The 25,590-nt window shown below is 45.8% G+C and overlaps 1 protein-coding gene across 3 annotated transcripts in view; it reads right to left on the bottom strand.

The window, feature by feature from the left end:
• Rgl1 (ral guanine nucleotide dissociation stimulator like 1) overlaps positions 1-25,590 on the bottom strand; it is a 265,779-nt gene that overhangs the window by 22,563 nt on the left and 217,626 nt on the right. For all 3 annotated transcript variants that reach the window (XM_052737182.1, XM_052737180.1, XM_052737181.1), the window contains 7 exons: positions 20,967-21,151; positions 17,796-17,920; positions 16,042-16,257; positions 12,911-13,014; positions 8,376-8,460; positions 3,886-3,975; positions 1,584-1,670 (listed from right to left, as the gene is read on the bottom strand). In XM_052737182.1, coding sequence (XP_052593142.1) covers positions 1,584-1,670; positions 3,886-3,975; positions 8,376-8,460; positions 12,911-13,014; positions 16,042-16,257; positions 17,796-17,920; positions 20,967-21,151 — 892 coding nt within the window. The remainder of the gene's footprint in view (positions 1-1,583; positions 1,671-3,885; positions 3,976-8,375; positions 8,461-12,910; positions 13,015-16,041; positions 16,258-17,795; positions 17,921-20,966; positions 21,152-25,590) is intronic.

Raw genomic sequence — 25,590 nt, forward strand, 5'->3', positions numbered from 1 at the left:
CACACCGCAGAGCCCTGGGCTGCTGTGGGTCACATGTCACACTACACAGGTCAAAGGGTGACAGGCTTGTAATTATTAATGATCTTATTAACATGGCAACTACAGAGGAAGACAATCATCTTTTCCTGGGAGAAAAATGTTCATTTATGACAGGGCATGGTGGGCAGCCATCTCTTAACCAACTGAAACTAACTACAGTAACAATGATAAAGCACGTTGAGTCAGAATCCAGCACACTTGCCAAGCCAGTGAAGAGCAGAAGTGCACTCCACTCGTCCCCTCGACCCAACGCAACAAGCACAGAGGCCACTGACTCATGCTGGAAGCCAAACTGTCAATGGGTTATTATAAGGGAAGTCTTCACAGCACCATGGAAATGAAGTTTCGATTCGTCATCACCACCATCCCTATTCTCAGTAGGGTAAACTTAAGTTCTCAGTATTTGCCCAGCCCATGCAGTTCCTCAGTATGGACGGGTGTTTCCTGAGATAAGCTGAGGCAGAGGACATGCAAAGTGAACGAGCATGTCTACACCACTTAGAGAAAACTTGCAAGTATGTAAAACAGCTCCCTTTCTAGCTGCAGTCCATGCAAAGCAGGTTGCAGAGGAGAAGCAGTGGACATATGCAGGCTGCTTTGGTTTTGGAGCGTGCTGTGTTTAGGTTTGTCTGTGACTTGTTTATGGTTATTAGGCATTGCTAGGAACTGAACCAGGACATGAGAGGCAAGGGCTCTGAGTTAGAAGTTGAGCCCTACAAATATCTTTAAATCTCGCTGGGCGGTGGTGGCGCACACCTTTAATCCCAGCACTCAGGAGGCAGATCCAGGAGGATCTCTGTGAGTTTGAGGCCAGCCTGGTCTACAGAGTGAGATCCTGGACAGGCACTGAAGCTACACAGAGAAACCCTGTCTCGAAAAAACAAAAACAAAACAAAAAAACCCCACAAATACCTTTAAATCTCACTTCAAATATAAAATCCTTTCTACCTAATATTTTATTACTGCTAATAACAGGCTGCTTGTTTGAGTGGAATCTACCTGTCTTCACTGCAAAGGAAAGACAGTGGGTCGATCCAAGTGCACACTCCAGAACAGGTGGCGGTTACGCAATAATTACAAAGGAATAAGGACCTACTTGAAAACTCTTTAGTCTGGTTCATTCTTTACTCTCCAGGCAGAGAGTTGGGGTGTACTGTCCCTTCAAGTCCATCCGCAGGCCCCACGCTCAGACCCCACCCCTCAAAAGGCATTTTAACCATGTGTCTTCATGTGGCCCTGACCATGCTCCATCATCTAACATGCTCCCTTGCCTTTCACTGTGTTCTGCTCACACGGCTACCACTTCTATCATGGCTGCCTGTTTCGGGAGGCGGTGATTCCTTTCACTGGCCTCTGCGGCATTTCTGGCGTCTTCTAGTGTTTGGTTTGGTTTGCTCTCCCACTGCCCAGCCTACTGCCATGTGCACTGTGGGCTCTATACAGATACTGAGAGAAACAAACTTCTTCTCCATGCAGCCAAGAAGAAGGCTGCAGGCTGGGCTGTGCAGAACTGACTCGGGTGCAGGCAGCTACAGAGAACCCACCTCAATGTAGTCCTGAAGAGCAGTGTCCAGCATGGTCAGGTCAGTCAGGAAGGTGCCCAGGTAAGGTACGGTACCCTGCATCACACCCTGGAAAGGAGTCAGAGCAGGGATGTCTTTACTGTCACTGAAATGTTCAATGGCTTCAGTAACCCACACACCAGAGAAAACAGACCTGGGCAAGACTAATTTGGAGTCATTAGTGTCTCCTGTAGGACTGGAATTGTTTTAAAGCCCTACGTAAACAGGACAGGAACTGTATGACCTAATGTCTAACTTTCATTCAGGAAAAGCAAGCCTCTAACCAGATCACACACGCGTACAAGTATGTTCACGGTGGGGTCTACTGTGCTCAGGCTCTGGGCAGTGGGGTCTGCTCTCTTCAGTGTGTGCAGACACTTCCAGTTGTTTGGAATGCCCTGGAGAGCCATGGCCCAGCATCATTAAGAACAGACCACTATTTCCCAGTGAGAGGCGTATGGGCCATCCCTATTAGTGAGTCGCCTTCAGAAAGAGAGAGAGAGAGAAGTGACTTCACACAGGCTAATTTGGCAAACTGTGCTTTAACCAAGTTAGTGGTGGTCTCATCATCAGGGACACCAGCAACATGACAGCAGATGCCACGCTGAAACCACATAACTCTTTGACAGGATGTGACAAGAGGGGTATTTCATCTCTGGGAAATTCTTTCCAAGCAGGTGTGACCTCAGTTTAATCACTAGACAAACAAAGACAAACTCAGACTGTGGGGCATTCTACAGGACTCCTGGGTGGTACTCCTGATGACCGCCGAGGTCATGACAAACAAGTTAAGACTTTGAAGCTGCCATGGACCAGAAGTGATTAGAAAATCATGACAGCTAAGCGCTGCTGGTATGCTGGACCGAGTCCTAGAACAACAGAGGTGAATTCCAAGCGAGGTCCCGGTTTTAACTGACAGGACTCTGTCAGTGTACATTTCTTAGGAATGCCTGTTATAGCACCGTTATAGACAATGTTAAAAGTGGGGAGAAATGTCAGGCGGCGGTGGCGGCGCACACCTTTAATCCCAGCACTCGGGAGGCAGAGGCAGGCAGATCTCTGCGAGTTCGAGGCCAGCCCAGGCTATGGTGAGTTCCAGGAAAGGCGTAAAGCTACACAGAGAAACCCTGTCTCAAAAAAAAAAAGTGGGGAGAAGTGAGTCAAGATTTTTACTTTCATCTCATGAGATCTCATTTGAAACTATCTCTGTTCTCCACAAGGCCACTGAGGTACACGTACTCGACAGGGAAAATAAATGGTGGGCAGGCGGGCACGGACACCTTCTTATATATGCAGTTAGGGAAATTCTGGCAGGAATACAAAGTCTGAGGCAGGGCAAGCCCAGGCCACTTGGCACGAGGCAGGCCATGTCCTCAGCCAGTTCACACCATGCAGGACTTTGTCCTTCGGAAACTTACTGTCAGCTCTACTTGAGCTTGTCCTTCCCCATCATGTGTACAAGGTCTTATCCTGAACTAAAATACCCTCCCTAGCGCTATTTTTAACTGTCTTTCAACAACCCCAAAATGTGAAACACTCTTGAGTTTGATCAGCTTTAGGTTACAGAGGAGTTCTCGTACTCAAAAAACAAATATTACTGATTTATGTCCAGTCCTAAGGAAAGTTCTCGCCAGGCAAGGGTGAGAATATTCATTTGTCTAGTCTCTAATCTCCCCTTCTGTCCCCATACCCTCTGCTAAGAGCTGGGGATTTAAGGACAGAACCAAAGATGATGATAGCTGTCCCTCTGCCTTCAGAGAGGAGGCATGGGATTCTCAGAACTGAACTAGATCCGGTTAGGACCCAGAATTAGCAAGGAGAGCTAGGTAATGATTAGGGAGATTGGGAACAAATGAAATGATGATCTCTAAATACCAAGACCAACCTTCCTAGCAGGAGACAATGTCTTTCCTCGGCCATTACATACTCAGAGCTGATGTAGGTGGAAAGCCTGGGAGGCTTCTGAGCAAAGTGGTCCAGCATGCTAGTTTAAGAGTGGGACAGGGGGATGGCAAGAGGGATGGGGACACGCCCACCGCACACTTTCCTACACCATCATCTGGTGTGTGTGTGGGGGGGTGCTATGTGGAATTTGCACCTCTTGGTATTCATTTCTCACTGGGTCTAACACTTTTGCTAAAAACCTCCCAGGTTAAGGCAAAGAATGGGAGAGACCTTTGACAAGTGTGGGTGCCCTGCAGACGGAAGACGCTGGGGTCATATGCCAGCTGCCCAGTCAAGTTCACAGGGCCACTCGCCTGCCAGGGAACAGGGGCAGACATACCATGTCCTTCTGCAGCTGCAGCCGCCTCTGGGTCCGCTTCTGGTTTTCTTTCACACTGCTGTCCAGGTTTGCAAATTTTGAGGTTCCTTCCTAAGAAGCAGAGCGAGCGTACATAGAGGAGAGTCATGGAGGATACCAACCGGGAGAGAAGGAAAGACGTGTCTAGGTTCTGGAACACAATCTCTTCCTGAGTCCCAAGATGCCATGCAAATGAAGAGGCCTCCTGCAGGCCCTCAGGCTGTGTTATGGCTGTGCTTGGGGGCCTTGCTACAGACTAGCCTCTGCAAGTGGTGGTCTGCGATTATACTACCCTACCCCCCACCTCTGTAAAAGCAGGGTCCCTAATTTCACTAGAAAATCAATCATCAACACAAGATGGGTGATTCCCAAAATGAGAGACGTTTTTACACATATCCTGGGTTTCATTCCAAGTAATCTTATGTCTTAGAAATGAAGCTGTCTTCCTGAACATTTTTTGACTTCTTTCTCTTGGCCTGGAATGAATGCGCCAGCATTCCGTGAAGGAAGGGGATTGTGTGGTACTTCTTTGCCAAATGAAACCTTTGCACAGCAAGATTTTGAGGAAGTCCAGTGTTAGGGTACATCCCAATTACTGAAAGGTGGGTCATTTGCAGGGTTTCCTCAGTCCCCCTGTGATGTCTCTCCAGTTTGGAACTCTTACAAGTCCACCCTTCTTCTTGGGGTTTGAGGACAGATGGCCACCCAAGCTCCCTGCCTGCTCCCTGGCACGAGAACCCAGCTTCGACGTAACAACCAATCATGGGTTTGCTGACTGAACATAAAATGTTTCAGCTTTGTGGTTTCAGGGTCTTGTTAAGTTTTCATTTTCCAGGAACTGCATGAATGGAAGGTTTTGCAATTCAGTGTGAACTCTATACTAGTTTTTCCTTAGTCAGTTTCTCCTGGGTTGATTGCCTTATAAGCATGTGACCTTATATTACCTTACAATTACAAAAGGAATCTTTCTGGGTGTCAGCACCTGACTGACAGTGCCAAGGCATAGATACATTCTACCATTAACCAGCTGGGATCCTGTCTGGGGGGTGCACTGGGGCACAGAATCCATCTCAGTAGTCCCTGTTACAGATGGGAGGGGCCGGAGCTGTCACCCAATGACATCCACACAGATTTCCTGGGGACTCACGACAGTAGTCTAGCCTGTGCCACTTCCCATACCAGGTGGTGACAAGCACTCCCAGGTCCTTAAGGACCTAGAATGGAGTGAGAAATCAATTCTGCCCGACATGAAGACAAGCAGCAACCTCTCCTTAATGTATAACTTCTTCCAGAACCTCAATTATGGGTAGAGGGAGAGCGCTGGGAATTATTTCAGATTTGTCTAAAATTATTGTTTTTTTTAAATACAGAGTTTAAAGGTATAATTCTGGCTAGCCTGGGACTTGCTATGGAACAGGCTGGCCCCACAGAGGGTCACATGCCTCTGCCCCCCAAGTGCCAGGACTCAGTATGTTACACCATGCCCTGCTTATCTAAGATACTTATTCAGAATTCTAAAAAGTTAAACCTAAGGTTTATGAAAACCAACAGAGGGATCTTAAGGAGCACTGAAGACTCCCTCCTAGGAGCAGGAGAGAAGAAGGCCAGAGAGGAGGAGCCAGAGTTGTTGATTTCATAACTTCCTGGTTTCCTGAGAGTGAGAGTCCATTCCTGCGGCCCTACCACAAAGGTGACCAGTCAGCATGGGCAGTACACTCCTATATCTGAGCACTTGGGAGGTCAAGGCCAGCCTGGGCTACCCCGTAAACTCAGGGTTAGCCTCATCACAGTGTCTAAGAAAAGGGTAAGGACAAAGAAGAAAGAGGTGACTGGTCACTGCTAGGTCTTCCCGCTGGAATGTCAACTGGAAATCCATTCAATTGTCATATCACTATTTGCAGTCATTTCCTCCCTTGGCCTGAAGTTCTTTACACTGCCATCCCACCACACCATCGCGGTGAACTTCCCTCAACCATCCGTGGGCTCCTGTAATGCACCACTCTGGTTCTTCCCTCCTGCCTCCTTCGCGGCTCACACTCAGACTTTCGGCTACTCTTCCCTCTTCCCAAGTCATCTTGTATTCCAACAGACTTGTGTCGTCGGAAATGACTTCAACCGTCACCTCTGTGCCAGTGGATTTCAATTTTCTCCATGTACTTCCTCCAACCTCTCACTCCGACCCCCGCTCCTCCTGCCCTCTCCACCACTGACCTTCTCCCTAGTATGAGTCTCTCCCCTTTGTCTCACTTTCCCTGTATCTCTACTTTTGCAGAATCCAGCTGCACTCATGTTATTCCAGGGCCTCAGAGAGACTTCTGCGAGGTCTCCAGTTACTTTGTCTGCTGGGTTCTGGCTCAATTTTAAGATATGATGGTGAAATTGCAGCTCAGAAGCTACCGGAAACTTTTGTTTGGATGGGGTTTTGCAGTGTGAATGGCCTCTTGCTCTGACCTTGATATTAACATCTTGTAGCATTTCACTGACCATTCATTTCCACCAGAGCCAGACTCGTGAAGGTTTTTTTTTAGAAGAAGTTTATATTAAAGCAACCAGAGATAATTGTCAACCACCAAGAGTCACAAGAACCACAATTTGGTGGTATTTTGCTTTCTGTTGTTTTGAAATCTATAGATTCAATGATTTGTAATTATTCTAAGTTTCAGAAATCATAAGGTTTAAAAATCATAAATTTAAGACAGTCTTTGAAAAGAAATTTAAAAAAATATTTTCTCAAGAGTTAGAAGGAAAACCACAATGTTTACTAAGTATTATACTGTCTGGGTCATAATAGTAGAGAAGTGGCATGTTACATTCACCCAGAAGTAGAAGACAGGTCGTTTTAAACTAAGATTACCCAACTATAAAGCAAAGTCTAGGAGTAACATATTAGAGACAGGGCCCAGTAGTTTTTCTTAGCACTTATTTTGAGATCTTAAGTACCTTGATCTCATTATTTACAACTGTGTTGAGAAGTTACACCCAGAACTATACACTTCACATGAATAATGATCAACAGAGATGATGGTAAAGGGATCCACACACACACATGGCCTGCCCAAAGCATTCCACCAGCATTCATGACAATGCACAGGCCACCTGAACTCATCGCCAAGTTTTTCAGTTCACTGGGACTGGAGCCTTATGTGACATTTAACTCAGAGTACTGAGGTGGATGTCTCCATTTGAGAAAGGTTTATGGGATCTTTAATGTCTAGATATAGCCTGCATCTAAGGTTTCAGCCAGAAGACTGTCACTAGGCAATGAGCTGCACACAATTCAATTTATCTGCCTTGGAAGGATGATTCAGGGCTATTGGGATTTCAGTGCGTGGCTCCAGTGAGTCTAGCTCTGTGTTGCAGACTGGGAGGCCGCTAAGCCATGTCCTTCCAGCCAGATGGGTTTCCACTTAAAGTCTGCGAATCTAGAAAGACATAAACAAGGAGTAATACAGTCACAGGAATCATTGTTTAGTGTGCAGTTCATCAGGTAGCCAAAGCCAAAGTCGGGCACCGGCATAAACTGCCTGCCCACCCTACATCATCTACTCCAAGGAACCAGAGCAGGAAAAACACAGTTATGTGATTGACAAGCCCACGAATCCACGCAGTCAAACAACAGTTTCTGTGTAGGTACGTCACACAAGGCATTGCACCAGGCATCAGGGAAACAAAGCACAGGTCTCTGACTGTCTCTAAGTTGGATTCACAGTTCAGCTACACTACTTGTTAGGTGTGTAGCTTAGGATTGGGCCATGCTACATCCACCTATGGGTCTTGGCTCTCTATAAAACAAAGAAGACAAAACTGAGATGGTAGACAGCTATGAAGATAGTACCTGGCCTGTATTAACTCCCTAGTGAGTGTACAGTTACCTGTCTTTATGTGGGTAATTACTGTATAGTGTCCACAGTCCTCAACTACGGTGAACTCCTCGACACAGGCTGCGTTATAAATCTTCATATTTCTAAAGACAAGTTCCATGTTTTATAAATACTAGGCGTTCGACACATTTCTAAAGAAGCAGAGTGAGCCAGGCTGTCCCTGTGCCTAGCAAGCAGTTCAGGCGTCGCCACTTATCTGGTGCTCAATAAAACATTGCTGACTGAAAAATATTGTGCAATTTGGTCAAAAAAAAAAAAAAAGGATGTGGGATTGCAGGCTGGCCTCTGTCATTATAAGAGCTGTTTTGCTGAAGGACTATTCCAAGGCCTCTCATTCACACAAATGCCAGCGCTGAGTAGCTGCTTGTTAAAGACGTACACATATGAACCCTGGTTTTGATTCAATTGTGTGGGTGGGAAGAAGGAAAAGGTGGAAAGAGAAAGCTCAATTGGGCTTTGAATTCTCTCAGTCCCATGTTTCCTAGACTGTATATAAGATAAAAATTCTGCTTCCCTGGGAGGCTGAAGGGATGTAAGTAGCTTCCAAGTCGCTTTTCCCAGAGTCCCCTCAGGGCTGCCCAGGAGCCTCACCTTCATTAGCAGTTCCCGACTGGTTAGATGGTTGTTATGATCAGAGAAGATATCTGAAAGTTCTTCAAACATCAGCATTCGGTCCCTATGAAGAAAGATAAAGAAAAAATAAACAACAGATAGCAAAAATCCGACACCTAAGCTTAGCTGTCTTCAGTACGCAGTGCCACAAAAGACCGTTTGAACCTCAGGATTGTGGGAAATGTAACACAAATGGAGCTAATGAGTGTCCTCATGCAGACAGCTTCTGTAAAAGATGAACACGGCTACCCAAGTGATAGGAGGAGCTGTTCTAAGTCTACCACATTTAATTAAAAAATGATAATTCACTTGAGGCATCAAGTTCTAGAGAGATGTTCCCTTACGTTAGTTTAAAAAGCATTTATCTTGATAATACACAGAGTCCTGCAGAGGTCATCTTGGCCAGACACCTAAGTTTAGAAGGAAGGATGTCATGGCCGTGTTTGCCCTGGTTTTCACTAGTAACTGCTGAGAGCTGCAGACACAGAACCCAGGTGTTCTGCATCCTGGGCCCGTATTCCTATTCTCAGAGTCAGAGTGGACTGGGAGAACCACGATGGGTTCTACAGCCATGGGGGACGGGTTCAAACCTACTAACTTCCTCACTGAGGATCTTGGACAAGTTGCTTAACTTTGCTATGTTTCAGTTTTCTCATCTGTACATAGGAAAACCACTGAAGCATGACATGTAAAGCACTATGAGGCCCATGCCCCTCCCAGGCACTCCCCCAAGAGCACCCTGCTTGTCTGTATACACCTCTTTCCACAGTCACTGAATGGATGACTCTGAAGGCCGCAAATGATTAGCAGCCAAATCCCCACGTATACAACATCTTTATTATCATAAAAAGGCCATTATTAAGACTTATTTGCATTACAGTAAGTATAATATTTGTATACCCAACCATGAAAGCTATTTCTGTTTTGGAGAAAACAATTAAGACCTTAATTATGCAAGTATTTCAATAGAAAGAAATAAGTAGGCGGCCTCTGTCTACTGAAAACTAGAAATGTAAAGGATTATAATAAAAGTGGTTACTAAACAAGATATCTTAACTCCACCTCCCTGAATTTAGCCATGGAGAACACATAAAACTGGTATGGAAAGGGCTTCAGTGATATTCTTTGGCTTCCTTTCTAAAACATAAACCAACCAACAAATCACACATGTCCAACAGGATTCAGGTTTTTTTTGTTTGTTTGTTTTGTTTTTTGTTTTGTTTTGTTTTTGAAAAGTTGTTTTAAAAGCTAGCTGAAAGAATGGATCTTGTCTTTGGCAACCCAAGAAACTAACACACATGTACTGTAGAGAATTATTTTAAAGATTTGTTTGTATGACTTTCATTATGTGTTTATGTGTGTCTGTGTGTGAGGCGTATTAGTGCAGTGCCCTCAGAGCCCAGAGGCACGTGGCCCTCTGGACTTAAAGTTACAAATGAACGTGGGTGCTGGGACCTGAACCTGGGCCCTCTACAAGAGCACGGACTGCTCTTAACCATTCAGCTCTCGAGCCCCCGTGTGCGCTAGCCTTTGAACATGTCGTTTAAGACTGAGACCTGCTGCGGAAGAAACCCTGGGCTAGCTGGGCGACTTTCCACAGGGCTGTACTAGTCAACCAGCAATGAAAGCCACAGTCATCTTCCAGTGCCGTCAGACAAGGCTGGATTTTAACATCTGACCATTCCTTTGTTTATGTGGAATAGTAATGGGGGAGGGAAGGGATGTCAAGGGGTGGAGGATGTAGGCTTCTGGTTTCCCCTCCTGCTTTACCAGGGACTGCCACCCAGTGATTCTTTAGGACCTGTATATCCTTCCTTAAATGTATGTTCCGAGGAAAGGAATCAACTAATCTCTCTCATACAGAGTTATAGGCACTCCTGAAAACAGTGAAAATGGGGAGGGGGCAGAAAACCAAGAGTGCCTGTCAAGAAAAGTGCCGTGAGCCTGGGAGCCTCGCTTCCACGTTTGGTCTGACACAGCTGAAGCTTCGCAGTGCAGGAGGTTTGGGTTCCTACGGCTCTGCAACTCAAAGCACATTAAGATTTGTTTTGTGGGGGGGGGGGGGGTGGAAAAAAAAAAAGCCGGGCGGTGGTGGCGCACGCCTTTAATCCCAGCACTTGGGAGGCAGAGGCAGGAGGATCTTTGTGAGTTCAAGGCCAGCCTGGTCTAGATGAGCGAGATCCAGGAAAGGCGCAAAGCTGCACAGAGAAACCCTGTCTCGAAAAACCTAAAAAAAAAAGATTTGTTTTGTAAGACGGGGTCTCATTATGCAGCCCTGGCTAGCCTGGGACTTGCTATATCAGTCAGGCTGGCATCCAACCCACAGAGGTCCACCTGCCTCTGCTTTCCGTGTGCTAGGACTATCATTCACTTTAACTCCTTCTTATTAAAGCATCAAAGAACTACCTAACCAATCAAAGTTGTTTCTCATCTCATCTGTAAGCCTGAGTCCCCTGGCACCCCATTTCCCAGCATAAACTTAGGATACTCTGGTTTGCCGATGTGGGCCCTTATAGGATTGACTAGCATGATGGTGGTTAGAATCACCATGGAAATATATCTCTGAGTATATTTCTAAAAATATGTCTAGATATGGTTGAGGTGGAAACCCCCGCCTGTGCTGGTCTGAGCCAGAACGGCCTCCGTAGGCTCATACATTTGAATGGTTGGTCCGCAGTTGGCAGAACTGTGTAGGAAGGATTAGGAGTGTGGTCTTGTTGGAGGAGGTGTGTCACTATGGGTGGGCTTGGAGCTTTCAAAGCCCATGCCAGATGCAATCCCCCCTCTCCCATCTACTGCTCCAGAGCCACACATGCCAGCCATCATGCTCCCCGCCATGATGACCACGGACTAATCCTCTGAAACTGCAAGCAAGCAAGCCCCCAGTGAAATGTCTTCCTTTATAAATTGCTTTCTTCTTCACAGTAACAGAGCAGTAACTACGACACCACCCTAAAGGTGGGCCGTACCATTCCACAGGCTGAAGTCCTGGGCTGAACAAAAAGGAAAAACCAAGTTCAGTACGAGCATTCATTGCTCTGTTTTCTGACTACAGATACAAGGTGACCAGCCACTTCCTGCCCCTACTGCCCCGCCTACTATATCCTCTAGAACTGTAAAGCAAAATAAATCCTTTCTTCCTTAAGGTGCTTTGGTCGGGTATTTCGTAGCAGTTACCAGACAAGTTATGAACACAAACATTGTCAGTTGCTCAGGGTTTAATCAGTTCTGGCTGATGATGGAACTGAGCATGGAGGGCTTGCAGCTCGAGCACAAACGTAGGGCAGCCATAGCTAGAGAGTCCATTAACTTCCCTCCATTCAACACTGACTACGCTGCATACAGGGAAGACAGGCAGTTCCCACACTTCCTGATACACCTTGACAGCCTCACTAGTTCAAACCTGGGAAGATCTGGATGGAGCTAGCCCAACTGGTACCCACGACACAAGGCTTACCCTCTAGGCTGACTGGTTTTTATGTCAATTTAACACAAGCGAGAATAATCTGAGAAGAAGAGATCTTAATCAAGAAAATGCCCCCATAGACTTGACTACAGGCCAATTCTACGGAGGCATTTTCTTGACTGATAATAGATATGCGAGCACCCAATTCACGGTGGGGGGTGCCATCCCGGGCAAGTCATCCTGGATGGTACAAGAAAGAAGGCTGTAAGCACCATTCCTCCATCGCCTCTGCACCAGCTACTACCTCCAGGTTCCTGCCCTGACTTCCCCTGGATGATGGACTTGTAAATGTATGGTGAAATAAACCCTTTCCTCCCCAAGTTGCTTTTGGTCATGGTGGTTTATCACAGCAGTAGAAACTTTAACTAAGACACCCTCTAAATTTGAATTAATGTGGGAACAATCTGTCCCTTCCTTGGGAGAAAAAAAAAGTCTCTGGTCCACAATCAAAGTTCCAGAAGTGGCAGAAACAGCAACAGTGACAGAATAAGATAACACTGTGTTACCAGTTATTCCAAAGGTCAGACCAAGAAGTATGAAGAAAACATAGCATAGTTGTTAGTAGTTGATAATCTCAGTCAGGCACCGTGAAAGGTGCCCCTCACCTAAGACAGCTTTTAATATGCTGAAGCAGAAGTGGACACAATCGCTTCCTATCAACCATTAATAACTAAGGTCCCAACTGCACATGTTACCCCTCACATCCTGGAGCAGCTTAGGGCTTTGGAATGAGGCTGGAAAATAACAAGAAGTCACGCAAACTGCCCAACCTCATCCCTCCACAACCTCATCCCTCAACATCCAGACACACCCTTCAAATCATCCCCAGGGTTGATAATCACGGTTCTGGCACACACCGAGAATCGGTGTGATTCCTGCAGCAGCCCTCCCTCGAAACTCATTAGTGCACCCTTCCTGGAACACACACGGGTTCCTAATATGTTTCTCTTGTCACATAATATGTGTTCTGACGGTAAGCACCCACAGTACGGAAGTGGCAACCGGTCGCCCAGGCAGAAAAAACCTGAGCAGGCGCTGGGGGACTTACTTTGGGACAGCAGCCCAAGCCTTTTTCAGCCGATAGATGGAATTGGACTGCAGTGCAGAGACGATAGCCCTCAAGGAGGAAAAGTTCTTCAGGATTCGACATTCCTGCATGGGGAGTGACGAAGAAGACATGAAAGGCATTTAAATATCAGTATTACAGTGGGCTGCTGGTTTCCTGTGTTAGAGGTATTCCAGCTGCTATGAATTCTTAACCACTAAATAGGCAGCTGTATAAATACCGGACATCAAAAAGTGGCTCCTTCCTCCCGCCCCAGTCACCAAAACACTTTATAGATTTTGGCACGGTAAGCTTGTTCCCCCCCCCCAATATATTTTTGCGTTGTTGTTACAGTTTTATAGCTTCCAGCTTTCCCAGTAAAAACAACTAGAGGAGGTAAGCCATTTTCTTCTGCAGGAAGCATACACACGCCTTAGGAATCCATGCAGAGGACCACAGTGCCCTGTAGGCTCTGGGGGAGCTGGGCAGCAGCCACAGAAGTTCAGATGGTACACAGAGCTCGTGCCCTGCGAGGTGTATATAACTTGGCAATAAAACTTCACCACAAGTTGAACTTGGGCTTTCATGCTCTTAGCCAAGGGGGGATATTTTTATACACATTCATTTGGTTTCAAATTGGCTTGTCCCACAATCGTAAACATTCAGAAACACCTTGGTACTTCAATGCTTTCAAAATAACTCAGGCTTTTAAAATAAGTTTCATTTTGGCAGTGTTTTAAAACAAAACAGAAAGAGAACAGGAAAGATTCTGGGTGTTTTCTGGGCAAGGAGAGAGGCTCCTTGCTTAAATGTATCCTACCATAAGGCGCCAAGCCCGTATGTGGGTAGTCAGTGACCCTGGAGGCAGAAAACAAAAACCCTACAAAACAGTAGGGAGAGGGTCTCATTGCTGGCTGGCCTGGGGGTGACCACACTGGGTAAATGTCAGAGGGGACATTTTACACAGGAGTGCACAGGAGTGCACTTTTTCCAGGATGTACAACTGAGGACCCTGTGTGAGCATGTTTGGCTTCAGGGAGAACACCTCAGGAAGACGTGGCAGAGCAGTTGGGCAGAAACGCAAATTGCTTCAAGAATCGTTTTGCTTAGTACTGTTGATCTGCACTATGGAGGAAACATAGAACTCTCCAATTTGGCATGACAAAATCCTGCATGCCAACTAAACCCTCAAACATTTTCTTCAGGGTCAATTTCAATGTAGTTCATAAAAGTCATGCCCAGCCTTTAAAAATGACCTGATGTCGCCTTTACTGAGAGAGAGAGAGAGAGAGAGAGAGAGAGGGGAAGGGAAGCAGGAAGAGAGGGAAGGGGGATGGAAAGAGGAAGGTGAGATGGGAGAAAGAAAGAAAGAAAGAAAGAAAGAAAGAAAGAAAGAAAGGAAGGAAGGAAGGAAGGAAGGAAGGAAGGAAGGAAGGAAGGAAGGAAGGAAGGGAAGGAAGGAGAGGGAGGGAGGGAGGGAGGGAGGGAGGGAGAGAGCATAGAGCTGCTGCTGTCTGGAAACCACACTGACAGCACGGTTCAACAAAGGTTCAGCATCCCAAAGTTATGCTCTAAAAATCAGGAAACTTGCAATAAATAAAGACACCCAGGCCTTGATATATCACGTCCATCGTAATAAACATATGGAACGCATTATTCAGTAACGGGCTGAGGCTAAGGGCTTCAGGGAACACATGAAGCACCCAGTCATGTTTCCAGAAAAGGAGGCGTATTCCAAAAGATGCAATGCAAAACCAAAAATGCAGCCCAGAGGCCAGGCCAAGAAAACACACCCATATTAGGTCAGGGATCGCTTCTACATGTAAAATTAATATCATTTTTCAATCTTTTTTTTCAATAGAAATCAACTGTGACTAATGAGTGAAGAATAAAATAAATCCTGGCAGAAAACCACCTGTGAGTTTCAGCGTTTTATGAAGTTATTCTACACGATTTCAAGAGACATAACACATTCAACACTGGGGAAAAGCCTATTGTCACAGCAAGGATAAAGACTCCTGGTTTTGTACACAGGCTATGGGATGAGTTATCCACAGAGTTTTTATCATATAAAAACACAATCTATATTTAACTTCAACCAAAGTCAGTCTTTGAGTTACACTACGCCACACACAGGGATGCTGTGTTTTGGCTGTCTAAGTAGGTCAAGGAATTCGGGCCTAAAGACCATTAGTTTTGAGACATAAATGTTGTGGCAAAAATATTTTCTTACAATTCTAAGAAGAAAGAGACACCCCCACGCTAGTGTCAAATTCCCTCAAAACTTTTTGTGGAGAAATAAGTTTGACTTTGAACAGGGGAGATGTAAGTTCTCTACAACTCCCGTGTTTTGCTTATTGCTTATTTCTCTCAGACACTAGCATGAGTGGGGTGACAGGCCATCCTAAAGACTCAAAAAGGGGCAAATTCTCTGGAACTTTTGTGGCTTCACTTTTTTGGTCAAAAACAATAAAAGAAAATGTGAAAGATTCAGGCGGTGTGCCCTATAAACAAGGCATGGTGGGAAAATACGTCTAATGGGACGTGAAGCAAAATGTGTTCTGTTTTGGTTGAGGGTCAACCATGGCCCAGAACACGATAGACTAATAGGGTATTTATATATCAACTAATTTCACAACCATTTTTTCATTTGACTGTAGCTCTTTCTTGCCTAGGAGAAAGCTTTCATCTTCAAGTATCTAGAATCCTACCCTTCAATAGAGAAAGCTGACTTCAGCCCTGTGGTCTTCCTTGATCACCTGACTCAGCGGTAACTTTTCTCCCTCCCCATCTATAGCATTCATATTGCTGACCCCTCTCCTGCACAGGTGGGGGTCATCCGACTCCTGTCCCGCTAAATCAACAGTGGTCTACCTTGCTATAGCCCTATAGTATATAATACTGGAACTCAAACACATTAGGAACTCATACAGTAGAAGAGCGATGACTTGGTGACGGTGCCTTTCTGCACACGGTGTTAGATGCTAGTCACGTGGCGTGTGAACAGCAGCTCCAATAGACTAGATTCTGGGCCTCAACAGAGTGCGATTCCTGTCTGAGAACTCAGGTCTGAAGTCACAGGGCCTCAGGAAGGCCATCTACCAAACACAAAGATTTTTTTATAAGACAATTACGTGAGCGATGTTAATCCACTTCTCGATGATTTTGGCTCTCTGCTGGGTTTTGAGTTCCTTGCTCCCCAGGACGGTGCTGACGACACATTTGGTGAGGGTATTGAACTGAGAGATGGTGGCACGGATCGTAGGAGCCAAATGTTTGTTTTCCTTCTTATCCCTCTGAGACCAAATGCAGCCCAGGCAGTGGTGAGGCACTACTTTCTTGAATAGTTGCTGAAACAAAAGAAGAACTGACATTAAAGAAAACACAGATGCTTTACACAACATGTCATCTAGGACTTCTGTAAATCGGTGTTTTGTGAATGGATAAATCATCTTTTTCTGCTTGACTTGCTGCATGGTGTTTATGTTTTGGGAGGTTTTTTTTGGATTTTTTTTTTTAAAGGGACCTCTCTATGTAGTCCTGGCTGTCCTAGAACTGGCCTTGAACTCATAGAAATCCACCTGCTTCTGCCTCCCCAGTGTTTGAATCAAAGGTGTGCACCACCACACCTGGACCCCACGTGATCTTTTGAATCTGCTTAACTGAGGAAAAAAAAAACTGACCCAAAATGAAAATAACCAAAGCCATTTTTATTTCCACAGCTTGCACAGAAAGTCAAGTAACACTATGAAGATCTGTGCTGCTGATCAAAAACGAAGAGAGGCGATGGCTATTTTAACTCCCACTCAGACCGAGTGCCCTGGACACTCAGGCGGTCCACCACGCCAACAGATGCTCTCAGGCCACCTGAGAAGAAGGGCACGTAAACACAGCACATGCCACAGCCTTCAGTGCAACTGTTTCTCGCTTTTCAAAGCCGAGAAAGAAGCTAACAGAAGAGGGGGAGAAATTCAACCTCACATACGACACAGAAGAATGGGGGAACTAAAACCTGGTTTTCAGGTCTTTTCCTTAAAGCAATAAAAGTAAGATACTTTTCATCCTTCCCTTACCCCATCAGTTGTACGACAACACCACCACAGCTGAATAGATCAGCTGTACAATTCAATATAAGATGTGTAAAAGCTGGTATAAAGAAAGATGGCCAGCACGTGTTCCATGCAGACTATCTGATCTACTTTCCACCCAGCATGTGTTCTATATAGACTATCTGATCTACTTTCCAAACTTTATTTGCTTTCCCATTAGACGGAAACTTTGGCCATTTCGCATGCTGCGTGAGTGACAGAGCTCAGTTAAGTGCAGAAGAGTAAAACCACCACGGTAATCGCTAGTTCTTTAACTATGTTTTCCAGCATACGTGAAGCTCTGAAATGTGACTTACACCATCAAGCATGCACAGCACACAGAAAGAGTCAAATTTCAAGTGTGCAGGAAACGCACGTGGAAACAGGCCGCCAGATACGGTCACATGTGGAGTCAATGAATTTACTTCATCCTAACTTGTGCTTTGACCCTGTTACAATCCTCCAAATAAACAGTTCGGCTCTTGAAATATTTATGAGTCCGAAGGGAGAGAAATACCCACAGAACAGGGTAGATTCTGTTTCACTAGGATTAGAATTCTTACTTCCCTCTGTGACCTGAGCGCCGAGGAACATGCACTTTCACCCAGGACTGCAAGAAGAGCTGGGGCTTGAATTATTCACAGGAGTGATTCACATAGCATCTTAACTCTCCTCCCTTTGCAGCCACAGACTCTCAAAGAGTCAAAGACTCAAAAGGAGCTCCAGCACATTCCCCAGTGCTGCCCGCTGCCCTCTGGGGCCACTGGTATTGTTTTCCATGTTTTCAGTGAGAGACCTACTGCGTCCATGTAGGTCAGCTGTTCCGCCACCAGATCTTCTGAGAAGCACGTGAATTCTGCTGACCCTCCGCTCTCCAGTTCCTCTTCCTCTTCCAGGCTGAAGGAGCTGGTGTTGAGAAGTCCATCTGTCCACAATGGGGAAACAATCAGTAAAGGGGTGCCACATAAGGCTTTGTTCATGGCGTCAAGCTACACTTCCTTCTTTCAGGAAGAAGAGAACTAACTCTTCAGAAAACCACAGGTAGAAATGAACAAGAGCGATATAGCGGAGCAAAATGCGGGTCCAATCCTGTGTACTCCTTCTTATTAAGCTCAGAGGCCTTGAGCTATCCCAGAGAAGTCATTCAGAGGCTAGCCTAGGCAAAGACTGCAGAAGGGAAGCTGAACATACCCCTCATCTCGGCTCCCACCAACTCCATCGTCACTTCCGGGACTAACCGAGCTAATACCTTCACCCCAGCCACACAATCCTTGATTGTTGGGCCACTCAGAACCAGAGCCTAAGACTGAGCAGGAAGCAGGCCAGGCTTTGGTGGGTAGGACAGGCCATTTGGGTTTCAGAGATGCGCATGAGACCCATAGAACTTCAAAAACATTTCGCAGCCTCAAACTTTCAAAGTTTCTATCAGCTTCCACCTTGAGTGAGTACAAAGTGTGAAATAAATTTTAACTAAATTCACTGGAACCCTATATAGCTGATCATCAATCACCAGAAAGTTACAAGGGTCATAGCCTGAAGAAGTCAAAGAAAATCACTACCCACTAATCACTCCTGAAGAGGCCCGCTGCAAGAGCCGCCAGCCTCCACTTGCAAGTCCCCTTACTGGAATCTTCTCTCAGTTCCTGAGCTGTTTCCCAACCTCATTCCCGTCACCCCTCACTCTCCTTCCTGTCAAGCCTGCCACTGCTCTGGGGGTGGGGGTGGGGGTGGGGAGGGGGACCCTAGTCACACACGATGACATCTTGGCAGGAATTCCCTTCTGTGTTACCACTCCCTCAGCATGTTCACATTTTAAGCCCTTCTCTCTTTAGAATGGACGCTGTTAGGCATCTAACATCATCAAATCGATGCAGCTTCTCCTAAGCTACCTCTGAGAAACAGGGAGCCCAAAGTGAGATCTATATCACTTTCCCTGTCAGGTACCACGTGCTACCTGCCCACTCTGGTGACAGGGCTGTGATTTCAGGACTGGACCTCAGAGTTGAAGGCTCTGATGTGGAAGGGTTGGGTTAGGTCTGGAAAAGGTAGGAGGGCAGCACTACCTATTCCTGTTATCTTGGATACAAACAAGTACCAATTAAAGAGCTAAAATCCCACCCTGTGCAGGATGCTAGCCTGACCCCAGTACTTTCCCTCCACTCAACTCTGGTACTTTCTCACTCAGTGGAGAAGTAAGAAGTCTGATGTGCCAATCAAACTTCAAAGGGGCCTTCCATGCCTCCCGACAGCTACAATGTACCACAATACCTGTAAAACAATACAGAGGCTGTCCTGCTCCAGCCAAGGAGAGTACAGGCTAAGGACTAACATCATTCATTCATTCATTCATTCATTCAGTCAGTCAGTCAGTCAGTCATTCATTCATTCAAGCTTTTGTAAGTCTGGTATGCACCTAGAATGTAACTCTGTGTGAAGACTGTATATAATCCTTTCTCTCTGGGAGCTGACCTATGATTTCCCTGTTCCAGAACCTGACTCTCTCCAGGGGATATGTAAAAACTCTAAGCACAGTTTTACTTTTGAAAACACATAGGAGAACTTGCTACTTTCGCTAGTGTGACCTGAGGGGTAGGGCACAAGGGAACCAAGCTCCCAACACCCCTACTCAGGAAGGACACCTGAACTTCATAAACAGGGCCCGGAGCCTTCTTGATAACGATTGCCTATACTTTGGAAAAGATTCATTCTTGGGTATTGCCTAAAAGTTTTTGTGAAGTCAGGCCACCTCCCTAATCCCTGCCTTTGCCTGCCAAAAGAGCTCTGGCCTCCAGTCCCTGAGCCAGAGACGGCCAGTGACTGGTCCCACTGGTTCCCCAATTAGGCATGGAGCCAGAGGCGGCCCCGGTGGGGAGAGCTGGGCTCCAGTGCAGCAGCAGTAACAGCATTTTCCACTCCAGCACAAAGCTGGGCCGGAGGCCCTGAAGGGAGCTGAGGTCTGGCAGCTGGAGCTTCCCGGGTATTCAAGCATTCCCGGCAGATGAAGTCATCTGAGATACAAAGCCTTTGGCAATCTGAGCCAAATGATGCAATTGCATTCCCCTTCTCCGGTCCCCAGTACATAGGAACCATTCAACAGGTACTGAGTAGAATTTGGAGTTACTGTTTTCTTTGGCTCTGGGGTGGCATCCCTTATCTACGTTAGGACCCATTTCCTTTCCCTCGCTGAGGAAATCAGGCATTACTTCAAGGAAGTGCCCATCAGAAGTTCCAAGTGGGTCAGCTGCCATGGGAACTGTTACCGGCCACCGCAGTGAAAGGCTATCTCATCACTCGGGAAACCTGATGGAACCTCTTGACTAATTTCTTTAGAGCTTGGCAGTCCAAACACTCTATGGCCAGCAGCAGTGGCCCCCGCATTTGTCCTTGGAAATCAGAGGTCAGCCTCCAGTAGGAAAAAACAGCCTCAGAAACTTCCTTTGATGAGGCCATTAGAGAGAGTGGATGACAGTAATCTACGCTGCCTGAACACATTACAGTAATGCTTTCTAGGGCAAAGGAGAAACACCCCTCCAAGCTTCTGAAAGAGGGAAATGGGCTTGAATCCTTGCCAGCCTGATGGTGTGGTTGTTTGTGACAGGTTTACATCTGATAGGAGATCTTAGGCAGAGAATAAGTAGCCAGTTCATGTTTAGCATGGCCCATGTTGACAAGCGAAAGTTGAAAAATAAAAAGTCAAGGAAACTCTTATCTTTGGTAACGGGAAGAACCCCGGGAAACGGCTTCGCTCCTCTGAGTCGGCTTCACAATTTAATCTGTAAAGTTCTGGAGCCAGTTTTGAAAATCTCTCTTTTCACTCTAAAACTATAAGGTTCTGAAGTTAACACTTCAACCATTTTACACCTACCCCAGTTTTCTGAGGGTACCAGGGTTTCTTACTCAGCCAACAAATGGGGAACCTCCACACTGCAGAAGCCCAATCTAGTTTTACCTGGGACCAAACAGGTACTCACTGTCGGGATCCACTTCCTGCTTTTGAAACTGTTCAAGAAGGTTTTGTGCTCTCCTCTCCGGGTCGGAGCCAGGCATCATCCGTGTGAGATACTCCAGCAACTTCTGCAGGCAAGGGAAGTGAGGGGGTTCCCAGAAGTCCTCCGCACACTGGTCAAGCCAGGCCCGCAGGATGGAGGCAATAGCACTGGGAAAGAGAAATGGAGAGCCACTGAACCCGGTCGGACGGACGCCTGTGGGACACCACAGTCCGTAGCTGAAGGGAGTTTCGGGGGGGATTTGTAATGTTTTGTTGTTAGAAAAATCCATCCAAGGTAGACAAATGAGGAGAGGATTTAAAGAGTCCCAAAAGTAGTTTCCAAGCAATCTGAACACAATCCACCAAATGTGGATTTGCTCAAATTAAAGACCATAAAACTAGGCTGTCAAGATGATGCAGCGAGTAAGGCATTTTCTACCAAGTCTGATAACCTGAATAAATAAATAAATAAATAGAAATAATAAATAAATAAATAGAAAATAATAATAAAATAATTTTTATTTATAAACAGAAAACTAGTCATATTGATATTTTAGGAGATACCTGGATACCATTAGGCCAGAAATCTGCCTGTGTTTGGGGGTAATGAGTAAGTCTAATCTTACAAACGTAACTACAGCTTCAGCACAAGCACAAACATTTCCTCATGAAGTTATCCCTTCGTTTCTCAAATTACAATGAGAAACATGTCAGGAACTATGGATGGAGAAGTTAGGGCCTCTGAAAGATTAAAGGGAAAAAAACGGAACAAAAACACCCCAGAACTTGATAAGCAACACTGTTTCTTCTGATGGACTCACCAAGGTACGCCAGGTGCCAGAGCTCAGAGACAGCCAGGGTCATTTTGGGTACCAGGCATGGTACAGACAAATCCCAAGGAACACAGGGTGTTGCCTTTAAGTTGGGATACAGCTCCTCCCTTGAGAGCAGAGTCCGAGCAATGCTGAAGGGGTCACCTGTTTGGAGTACCATCATTCCAGGCTTCATATTCAAAGAAGACTCCACAGGCACTTTGGAGTCAGATCCATGCCAGGCTGGGTCCCTTTTCCAAAAACAGATACTCTGCCTCCCTAACAACACAAGCTCACAGCAAAGATTGTCCCCGATGCTGGCTGGAGAGGACACCAGGAGGGACCAGAGCACCTGCTGCATCCCAAGGCAGAGAAACAACCACAGAGCACCTGCTGCATCCCAAGGCAGAGAAACAACCACAGAGCACCTGCTGCATCCCAAGGCAGAGAAACAACCACAGAGCACCTGCTGCATCCCAAGGCAGAGAAACCACAGAGCACCTGCTGCATCCCAAGGCAGAGAAACAACCACAGAGCACCTGCTGCATCAAAAGGCAGAGAAACCACCACAGAGCACCTGCTGCATCCCAAGGCAGAGAAACAACCACAGAGCACCTGCTGCATCCCAAGGCAGAGAAACAACCACAGAGCACCTGCTGCATCCCAAGGCAGAGAAACCACCACAGAGCACCTGCTGCATCCCAAGGCAGAGAAACAACCACAGAGCACCTGCTGCATCCCAAGGCAGAGAAACAACCACAGAGCACCTGCTGCATCCCAAGGCAGAGAAACCACCACAGAGCACCTGCTGCATCCCAAGGCAGAGAAACAACCACAGAGCACCTGCTGCATCCCAAGGCAGAGAAACCACCACAGAGCACCTGCTGCATCCCAAGGCAGAGAAACAACCACAGAGCACCTGCTGCATCCCAAGGCAGAGAAACAACCACAGAGCACCTGCTGCATCCCAAGGCAGAGAAACCACAGTTAGTCTTAGCTACACAGACAAAACTCTTTCACCCACAAAAGTGTGTGTGTAGGTCAGAGATTAATCTCCAGTGTCACTCCTCAGGAGTCATCTACCTTGTTCGTTGAGATGGGTCTCTTACTGGGACCTGTGGGTCACCATTAGGCTAGGCCGGCTGGCCAGCAGTCTCTAGAAATCCTCTTGTCTCTGCTTCTCCAACATTGGGATGATAGATATATTTCACCACGCCCAACTTCTTTTTAAAAAACCATGGTGCTGGGGATCCACCCAGGTCCTAATGCTTGTGCAGCACGCATCTCAAGACTGGGCCATCCCTCCAGAACCACAAAACGTTCTTTAGAGGGTTTGGACTGTAACTCAGTGGTACAGCATTTGTCTAACATGCACAAGGCATGTTTGGGTTTGATCCACAGAATCACAAAAAAGGAAAACTACTGTACTTCACACAAAGTGTTTATATAATCCAACACTAGAGTAGAAATTACTCTCCACTGTGTAGAGCTACAGCCAGCTGTCATCATAGTGTCTTAACTTCAATCCTGTAAACTCATACCAAAGAGCTAAAGTCCAGTCAAGGCATGCCTCCCACAAAAGCCCACCTAACACCTAGCTTTGGGGCAGGAACATCGGCACACTGACCGCTTCTCTACTGTGTTCACCTCTGGTTCACTGCCACAGACATTACGGCATCTGGAGTTGCTAATATTCATCATCTACACGAAAAAAATGACATTAAACTACCACAATAATAGAAATAATTCAATCCTCTAAATCTTTAAGTCACATAAAATTGACAAAAACATTATTTTCCCTCCAGAAAGCTGACAGGAAGTAACTTGGGTTTTGGATTAAAACTGAAAACATGAGCTGGGCACACTAGCATACACGCCTTTAATCCCAGCCCTTGGGAGGCAGAGGCGGGCGGAGCTCTGGGAGTTCGAGATCAGCCTGGTCTACAGAGTGAGTTCCAGGACAGCTAGGATTACACAGTAAGACTCAAAAAAAGGAAGGAAGGAAGGAAGGAAGGAAGGAAGGAAGGAAGGAAGGAAGGAAGGAAGGAAGGAAGAAAATATGAGTACAGTGAACTCAATGGCTTCACATTTTGAGGACCCTCATACTATATTAACTATTGCTCCTTTTTTGTTATCAAACTTAAATACCATAGTTTTCAACATTTATCAGCAGCTAACATTCCAGAAGTCCACTAACTGGACTTAGTTAAAAAGCCAGAGGAGTATGGGCTGGGAGGTGTTTGGTAAGCGTGGAAGGGGAGACGGGAGGGCAGATATGATAAAGACACAGTATATACATGTATGAAACTGTCAAAGAATAAATAAAAGAAAAAATCAAGTTATCATCTAATGTTTAATTTTTATAACAAAATATAATTTGTGAGTGATTTCCCTTCCTCTGGATAAGCAGTAAGCCCAGAACCACGAGGGGTACATAGTTGGGATGACACCAGAACACTGAAAACCGACCTTTGCATACATCAGCTAGAGTCTTACAGAAGAACACTTCTGTGGTTCTTAAAATAAAGGAGAATTGATCACGACTCCCTCACACACACACACACACACACACACACACACACACACACACACACACACACCAGAAGTCGAAAGGAGCACAGATCTAACCATGAGGTGAAACTTGCCTGTAACTCCAGGACTCTGGAGGCTGAGGCAGGAGGGCTGCCTGGGTTCCAGGACAGTCTGGGTTACAGAATGAGTTTCAGGTCAGCCTGGGTTACAGAATGAAATCTTTTCTCAACAATACAAAGGGGAGGGGTCCGGAGAAAGGAAGGAAAGGGAAATAAAGAAAAGAAAAAAAATCTTATCGGTAAGTCAGTGATATTACTGTATCAATTACTGCCTAAGTGATAGTAATTGCTTGTTTTAAAATTATAAGATTGTAAAATAGTAATTCTCACAAATCTACATAAACTAAAAAGCAAAATATCTACTCCACCTTCCATCCCCATTCCAACCCCATGATTTGTTACTAGTGTATAGTTTATACTTCCAGGCATTTCTGTGGCTGCACACACATATTCAGTATACATGATATGCAAATATAAATCGACATTTTTTTTCACTTATCAGTATGTTACAGGCACCTCTCTAGTCACCGCCTCTAGATTATCTTATGGTTTCTCATGAACACTGTGTCCTACTGCATGGGTACACCTCTAAGAATCTAAGGAGTCTTCCTCTGGCAGGCAGTTATTTAAATAATTTCATGTTCTTGTGATTGTAAATAATTACAAGATGCGTGTCTTGGTTTATGTCTGTGTACATTTGTGAGTAGTTCCCCAAAGCATATTATGTAGTCAGTGTCCAAGAAAAGTCACAGATTCAGAAGAGCCACAAAAAGAGTAACCTTGGAGTGATCTTGATCCCTATGAGACTCATGCCCATTCTGTCCGTAGTCTAACACTTTTAACTCACTATGGTGAGTTCCTCATCTATCTGCTCTAACAATGACCTTGCTACGGCCTAGCCTAAGGAGGTGTTGGGAGTCCACTGGGATCTTAGACAGGAAAAGCATTTTCACAGAAAAGAGGAATAATGGAGGAGGAGGAGGAGGAAGTCAGAGAACAGCAGAGACAGCATAACTAAACACAAGCAGACCCTTGCCCTCCGATCAGCAGTGCTCCTCGGTGTGCCAGGGAAGGAGGCTTTCTGGAAAGGCCTGGACCCTTGCCCGAGGCTCACAGTGGCCTTATGTTTGCCGGGCCTGGGAAGAAACTTTCCATTCTTGATAGAACAAGCAGTAGATACAAATGTGGGGCTGTTAGATTCCGA

Source organism: Peromyscus californicus, unplaced genomic scaffold, assembly GCF_007827085.1.
Source record: "Peromyscus californicus insignis strain IS unplaced genomic scaffold, ASM782708v3 Scaffold_14__1_contigs__length_90479793_seg_2, whole genome shotgun sequence".
Taxonomy (NCBI): domain Eukaryota; kingdom Metazoa; phylum Chordata; class Mammalia; order Rodentia; family Cricetidae; genus Peromyscus; species Peromyscus californicus.